Genomic DNA, 8,044 nt, shown 5'->3' with positions numbered 1-8,044 from the left:
TATAACCCATATAAACAAATACTCTTTGGGATGCTCAGTAACCTAAGAATTAAGGGTCCTAAGATAAAAATAAATGATTCACTTCTATATTGTAATAAAAGCACTCTAATAATAAAAGCTTATGCCAGTAACATCTATAGTTATTACCTAACACTAAACTTGATACCTTGTAAATTAATTAGCTGGAATAACAAGATAGGTTTTAAAAGAGCTCACCTGTTCTTTATGTGGTAATATATTGCTATATAGTGAAAATATGGATATGGTCGTTATTTATTTCCTTTATCGCTTTCTCTTCATTATCTTTACTTTCTTTCATTGTGCTTTGCCAGGCAACAGAAGACGTAGGGGTACATGTGAATCATCCCACCCACTTGTTTACATGCACATCTGTGCAAATACATAAGATGGTAGGTTAACAAAGAAGAATTAGCTTCCCATCCTCTGGCCCTCTCCCACAAAAGAAGAATTAGTCCAGTTGGTTTTTCAAAATGGATTCCAGGATTCTTAGTGTTTCCTCCGGCTCAGGGTGGCTGCTAGGAAAAGCCTGTAATCCTCTCAGTAGCTTTTCAGTTTGTTTAGGGAATAGATCAAAGAAAGAAGCTTCTACTGGGTGGCTTAATTTTTTTATTATGTGAGGGAAAATGGCGCTTCAGTGTCTTTTGTTTGAGGACAAGCTTAACAGACACCACAAAGTGTACTTCTCGGCTAGAGTCCTAGTCAGCAAGCTGGTAAATATTAAGAGCCTTCTGGATTCCTCATTGATTATTATCAGCCATTGTTGGGCAATTGACTTCCTGCCATAACAATTGGGCCAGCATCTGTATCCAGCATTTTACAAATGGATTCACTAGGCTTTTTCTATGAGAGATGCTTCTATAAAGACTTGTACTGAGATATGCTTCTAAGAAGAGTTATATTGTAGTGGTGTATGAAAACTACTAGTGTTTTATTAATATTTCACAAAAACAATATTATTCTGGCTCCTAGATATAACTGACATTGGGCTTTTATGATTATCTTAAAAGAATGGTAAGATTTTGCCTACAAGGGAACTCACAGTAACAGCACCATCTAAAATCTGAAGTGTTTGTCTTTATACTCCAAAAGACTTTTCATAGTAATTAAAAACTAAAGCTTCAATTTGGTAATCCAAAGCACAAGTGAGCTCTTTTTCAAGTGATGTTAATATTACTATCCACCAGTTAAAAACCAAATACCATATTCCAAGCTGCTGGGCCACAGGGAAAACAAGCAGATGAGATGAATTTGGTAGAAAAGACTAGAGTTAGGTTTGGGATCATTTTTAGCCAACATTCCACCGCTTAAAGGTCAGCAATCTGAATCCTTTTTAATTTGAGCACATCGGGGAACAGCTGAATGCCCATGCTGAGGCATAATTTAAACTGTCAAGTGTCTCCTGTTGAGACATATATATATAAATACAGTCATCTGATGTAAGGCAAAGGGACACTTTACCACTCCTGCCTTTTTATATTCCTAACTCCCAATGCAGCATCCTAATGTATGGTGATCATGCAGTACAGCAGACATACCTCGTTTTATTGTGCTTCACTTTATAGCACTTTGCAGACATTGCTTTTTTTTTTTTTTTAACAAATTGAAGGTTTGTGGCAACCCTGCGCTGTCAGATGATGGTTAGCGCTTTTTAGTGAGGAAACATTTTTAAATTAAGGTATGTACATTGGTTTTTTAAATTAAGGTATGTGCATTGCTCTGTTACACACTTAATAGACCATAGTATAGTGTAAACATAACTTTTATATGCACCAGGAAACCGAAAATTTGTGTGACTCACTTTACTACAATATTAGCTTTATTGTAGTACCAAACCCATAATATCTCCGAGGTATGTCTGTAGATATTTAGGGATGAGAATATGACTTTAAGCAAGGTTATATGATCTGTATTAGTCAGAGTTCTCCAGAGAAACAGAACCAATAGGAGATATGTATGTATTTGTGTGTGTGTGTGTGTGTGTGTGTGTATATCTCTTGTGATTTATTATGGGAATTGGCTCATGTGATTTCATGGAGGCTGAGATATGTCCTCTGCAAACTGGAGAACCAGGAAAGCTGGTGGTATAATTCAGTCTAAGGGGACCACTGGTTTAAGTCCCAGAATCTGAAGGCCAGAGAACTAGGAGCTCCAATGTCCAAAGGGAGGAGAAGACGATGTCCCAGCTCAAGAAGAAAGAGAGAAAATTTGCCCTTCCTCCACCTTTTTGTTCTATTCAGGTCCTCTACCAATTGGATGATGCCACCCAGATTGGTGAGGGCCAATCTCTTTATTCAGTCTACTGATTCAAATACTAATCTCTTCCAGAAACACCCTCACAGACAACCCAGACATAATGTTTTACCGGCTATCTCAGGCATCCTTTAGCCCAGTCATGTTGACACATAGGACCGTAGAAATACACTGCAGTTTTGCCCATGAAATTGCAAATGTTGGAAACACTGAAGTTTCTTTCATTTACACATCAGCTGGCATAATGTGACATACATTCATTTCTTCCCTCTTCCTCCCTGATGTGTCCTTCATGTCTCCATACCTGCTCCATCTACCTCATCTCCCGCTCATCTTTCTTTGTCTTTCTTTGGCTTTCTATAGGTGCTGGGAGTCCCTACGGAGGATAACTGGCCTGGAGTTTCCAAGCTACCTAACTACAATCCAGGTAACATTGACTTGAGCTTCTGAAAGCTCTGAGAATTAGCAGTGTGAGAGCACTGGCCACACAAACAGGATGTCCTTCTTTAATTGTTAACAGTGTAGATAGCTCTAGACAGATTTTTAGACTCATATTCCCTGACTAATCTTTTTACGAGGAGGACATCATTGAAATAGTAGTTGAGGTTAGATCAGTTCTCCAACTCTGTAAAACACAAGTAACAAGCTGAATAACAATCTGCAATGACTGTTACTGTGGATTCCACAACCATTTCCAAATACCCAATGGCTTAAAAGGACAACTCAAAAGATGGTCTCATTTTTGAGCCCAGTGACTATCATTGAGTTCATTTGCTAGGTTATTGTATCGCATAAAGTATAAAAAGAAAGCTAATACAATAGTGGGGAAGTAGAGGCTCACTGGGCCTAGGACAGGCCAGGTAACATGTCTCTAGATTGTATCAGAGTTCATCCATTGTCTCCAAACCTAACACTTGGTCATTTTCTGTCACACATTTTGTCCTCCAATACTGGCTCCTGGGGGTAGAAGTGTTGCCATGGGGGATGTCTTTGAGGAATGGTCCCAAGGACATGCCAGAGAGGTCAGATTACCCAGTTGTCACATTAAGGATGTTGAGACAGAAGAGAGGAGACAAGCAATGAGCTATAAGATGAAGGACCATATCAGAGGCTGAGAAGCAAGTAATGGCCATACCAGAGCTGGACTCTTGCAGGAAGGATTAAAGGGGAGGTAAATATGTACAAATTAGGGAGAATGTGGCCCAAGTGTGATTTTCCAGTCTCTATATTATTCCATTGTCCCGTAACTAAAAATGGAATTTCCCCAAATTGTTGTCATTACTAACTTTGGTATGAGGTTATCCTGGAAGACTTTTATGAGAGCAAGAAATTGTAAGGAGATTTCAAAGACAATTGAAATGGAAAACAAAAGACATAGGAGGATGGGAATTTTTTAATTTTTTCTCCAGCATCTAATAGTTTTGCTCAAACTGCTCTACATAGGGTTCAGGCATCTTGAACTGACCAGGATTGTGGAAAACCTACACCAGCTAAAGACCAACTGTAAAGTCATTTCAGCTGCTTTGTGAATGACCTGTATGCATTGCTAAATGGTGTTCGGATCATTTCCAAATAGTTTATCATTTCTAATGATTTTGCTTGAGTTTACTACTTGAGAAAAATGCCACCCTCTCGCCGCAGGGCTTGGAATAACGCCTTTTCCCTTTCACTCTCTGAGTGAAATGGGACCCCTCAGCTTCCTAACATGGATGCAAGCAGAAGTTTAGGGTCACAGATGGGTTGTAGAAAACAATTTGAATGATCTCAATACAAAGCTGCCATGGTGAGCATATGCTGTTCCCCCAAACTTGAAATGTTTGGGTTTCAGGTTGATTCAGGCAATAAACAGTGATCCTTGATGAGAACAATAATGATAGAAACTTGTCCAAAATGCTTCCCTGCCAGATTCTGTACTAAATAAGATAACTGGGTTCCAATAAAACATCGAGAAATATGTTGCATTTTTTATTTTGCTGTCATTTCAAAGTAATATGCAATTTTTTATTTATGAAGAGAATTCTCCAGCCCCAACATCAATAGGGTTCATACTTTGCATTGTTTTTCTAGTAAGGATTCCATTTAATTCAAATAAGTCAAAAATTTCTGAGCACCTACTATCTGCCAGGCACTGTGTAATGTGCTGGGTCTGCATAGATGAATTCAGCACATTCATGGATCTCTAAGAGGTTGGGTTTGTATTCATTCATCCACACTCTTTCACCAGCTCTCCTTATGGGGGGGGTGTGCTCATTTGTGAGCCCCACTTCCACCGGCTTGGGCAGTGTGTAGCTGTGGGCCAGGCTAGGCTTACGAAGGGAAGGGCGTTGTAACCTTAGTCACAGCCAAGATGTCTCAACTTTTACTTGTAAATCTTAAAAGTCCAGCATATCTTGGGCATGGGGTCAGTACTATTGATAACTCAATCGCAAGGACTATGTTTTAAAACAGCCACCCACATCCGTGTTCCAGGAACATCCCCTTATATGAATTAAGAAGTCCCTTCGAGCCGCCTCCCACCCACCCCCATCCCTGAGCTATTGCTGTTGCTTCCAGGGACTTGAGCTCCAGTGATTAAGGGACCAGAAGAGGGGACGGGAGCCAGTAAAATGTCACAGAGGAGAACTGTTAACGCCATTCTTGATGAGATTTTCATTCCTCTCCTTTTCACTCTTAGAGCCCCCAAACTTTGAATTCAGCTGCACAACAACTTTGAGGGAGCTGGAGAGCTCAGAACTTAGGGAACCATCCAGTGGCCATCTGTGCCCACTCTGCCCTTACCAGGTCTTGTCTCGACTATGTATGAACAACACAGTTTCTGTTTGTACAGGTTTTAAAAAAACACCTGGTGCTGACCCCGCTGGACAGGTTCCTCTGACCAGTTACCTGTTTTCTTGGGGCGCTGATGAGCAGGGCTGTAAATTTTCTCGCCATCAATTCAGACTCTTGTGCCTGATTAAATCTGGGTGAAGGAAGAAAGGTATATAATTTTAGACACTGGTCTTTCTTTCTTTCCTTCCTTCCTTCCTTCCTTCCTTCCTTCCTTCCTTCCTTCCTTCCTTCTTTCTTTCTTTCTTTCTTTCTTTCTTTCTTTCTTTCTTTCTTTCTTTCTTTCTTTCCTTCCTTCCTTCCTTCCTTCTTTCCTTCCTTCCTTATCTCCCCCAGCCCCACCCCCTGCTTTAAGCAAGCTGGCTGAGAACTCTTGTGTCTTCCACTTCAAAGGGCCAGTTGTCTTATTTTGATGTGGGCAGATTGAGAAGTAGGCTTTGAAAAGTAGGCTTTTTTTTGTTTAATCTTTTCTCCTGGGATAGCTTTCAGAGCAATATATCCAAGTGTCAGTGAGGGGGTTCTGACGAGCACGGACTCCCACACTCTCAGCAGGATCATTCTCTAACAGAAATATAAAAGTGAAATATTAAAAACCCTGGAACGTGAGCTCCATCTGTAGAGTAGCCAGTGTCTTGCCTTGCTTGCACCATGGGAAAAAAAGATCTCCTTGAAAAAACAGGGAAGAGAAAAAAAGTGCTTTGAGTAAGAGGTTTACAGGCTTAGTAGAGCATAGTAACATCCCCTCAAAGAAGTGGGTGTTGCTCTGTGACCCCCCAAAATGCTCCTCCTTTGACTCAGCCACCAGAACACTCACCCTCCCCGGCAACACACCCCCTTTTCACATGCTAACTGAGGCGCCTGTGATTGGCTGAACAATAAACTGGTCACACTTGCTAAAGGCCTGCCATCTTGCACACAATTAGCCAAGACACATTCATCAAACTGGTGGAACAGGGTCTGTGCTGGCCTCCTGCAGCGGGGGAGGGGAGCAGTTCAGTGATCCTTAGTGAGAGTCCACAGGAAGCAATAATAAAGAAGGCATGCTGGAGGGGATTCTACTATCGGAAAGTCTAAAAAGGTTAAAGCCCCAACTGATGCCATATCTGGGGTGCACTGTGTCTGTGACACAGAGGATCCCAGAAGCTTAGAGCAAACTGGATATTGGTCTTGACTGAAATCTGCCGATACATGACAGTAGTGTGAATTTAAAGGGTGGACCCTATAGACATTTTTACAAAGCTCTCTCAACCCTCTTGGCTTCCCCTCCCGCTCCCAAGAAAATGCGCTCAGGAGTCTCTCCCCTTTTTAGCCTCAAGCACTTCGGGCCCAACTGGAACCAATAAGAATAAAGTGTATGTAAGAAGTAGAGAACCATTTAGGATGAATTAAGAGAAAGTATTGACTGGCAAGGTATTGGTCCTAAGCTAAATATTTGGAGGACATTAAAAAGAGTTAATTTTGAGAGGGGGAAAAACAAAGTTAACATTTGCACCTTCAGTGGTAATATCTTCTGACTTTTCCAAATTCCCTTTAAATAGCTCTCCCAATGGCAATATAGACCCAATAAGATCATACCTTAAAGACCAGTTTGCTACAGACTGGTGTAAGGCTTTTAAGAGAACCAACTAAATATTTAGACATTTCTCAGCTAAAGTAAACAGAGGCCTTACCCCTCTGGAGGTTGTCCAGGCACCATCTCATTAGATGCAAAGATCCTGTGATAAAGAAAAACTTTTTTTTCTGCCCACATGATTGCAGCCCAGTTGTGGTTTTTTAATGTGTCATTGATTGTTTCATCCAACTCCTTTTGCTCCACTGAAAGGGTCTGTCGTGGCTCTGTTTGCTTCCTTAAACACGGTTTTTGAAAGCACTCATGCTGTGTGAGCTCAAATCCTAGCATTAATGTACTGCTGGGTTCATTTCACCACACTCAAAAGCGCCTAGTTTAAATCCCTCTCAATTCCATTTGAGGCACCAGAAGACTTTATCCTTCTCCACTAATGGTCCCAAGTTTACATCTAGATACTGGGGGTCAAGGACAGGAGAGGATTTAGAAATAACAGTGCAGGACATTAGTAAATGCATTTGCCAAATTGGCAATTAGTTCCTGATGTGAGTGCAAAGCATTTTATTCCCGTCTCTTTGATGCCTGTTCCCGTTGAGAAGGGAATAGAGTCCACCGAGGCCTTCAAACTTTTAAAGAAATAGCTGCTGAAAATCATGCCTGATGTGTGACATGAGCTCAGCTGTAGGGAAGCATCCGGGATTATCCTGGTCCTTTCAGCCCCAGGACAGAACACTGCACATGGAAAGATTTTCCACTGGAGGAACTTGGTAGAAATCAAAAGGCAGGAAAGCAGTACTAAAAGCCCTGCAGCGACCCAGATTCAGATGTCCTATAAACGATAGGCAAATGGATCCTGCTGACACCTAGTTATTTTCAGTACGCCTGCTTTTTCAACTTTTGACCACCAGGTGGAAGCAAGAAATAATGGGGGCGGAATACTGGCATCATACAGGCTCACAATACAGCAATCTAGCCTTACCCTGGGAACGTTTTACTTTGACCTGAAATCCAGTGTGAGAGCTTCGCTTCATCTGTCATCATTATAGGACAGATGATAATTAAAAATCTAAAATGATCCTTGTCTATGTTGGGATTACATAGAGCTACCACGCTTTGGGCTCAAAGAGTTCTGAGTGTGTCTTTGTGTGCCTGCTGTGAACACAATCTAAGCATCCACTCAATAGAATGAGCTATCAGCCAAGTGAGTTACTCAGTGGGCTGAACTAAGGGAAAGGATACTGATAAGAGAGGTTTTAATTATTGGCATCAATTCATGGAGCTGCAGATCCACACTCCACCTTGTACTCTCTGGGGGTACTTGAGGAAGTTATTTCTTTCCCAGCTCCCTAATCTGCAAAATGGGAGCAATCCTATCATTTA

The 8,044-nt window shown here is 41.2% G+C and overlaps 1 protein-coding gene and 1 long non-coding RNA gene across 2 annotated transcripts in view; one reads left to right on the top strand and one right to left on the bottom strand.

Annotated features, from left to right (window-relative positions):
- Positions 1-8,044, bottom strand: part of LOC309631135 — a 96,502-nt gene that overhangs the window by 17,455 nt on the left and 71,003 nt on the right. The window lies entirely within an intron of this gene.
- The window catches only part of LOC309630904 (cyclin-dependent kinase 15-like), a gene marked incomplete at its 5' end in the record, with an annotated part of 36,908 nt that continues 29,508 nt past the window's right edge, over positions 645-8,044 (top strand). The window contains 2 exons of the mRNA XM_082396759.1: positions 645-731; positions 2,635-2,698. Of these exons, the coding sequence (XP_082252885.1) occupies positions 645-731; positions 2,635-2,698 (151 nt within the window). The remainder of the gene's footprint in view (positions 732-2,634; positions 2,699-8,044) is intronic.

Source organism: Balaenoptera borealis, assembly GCF_965194805.1.
Source record: "Balaenoptera borealis genome assembly, chromosome: 6".
Taxonomy (NCBI): domain Eukaryota; kingdom Metazoa; phylum Chordata; class Mammalia; order Artiodactyla; family Balaenopteridae; genus Balaenoptera; species Balaenoptera borealis.
The sequence above is the reverse complement of the archived record's forward strand: the minus strand, read 5'-3'. Positions and strand labels throughout refer to the sequence as shown.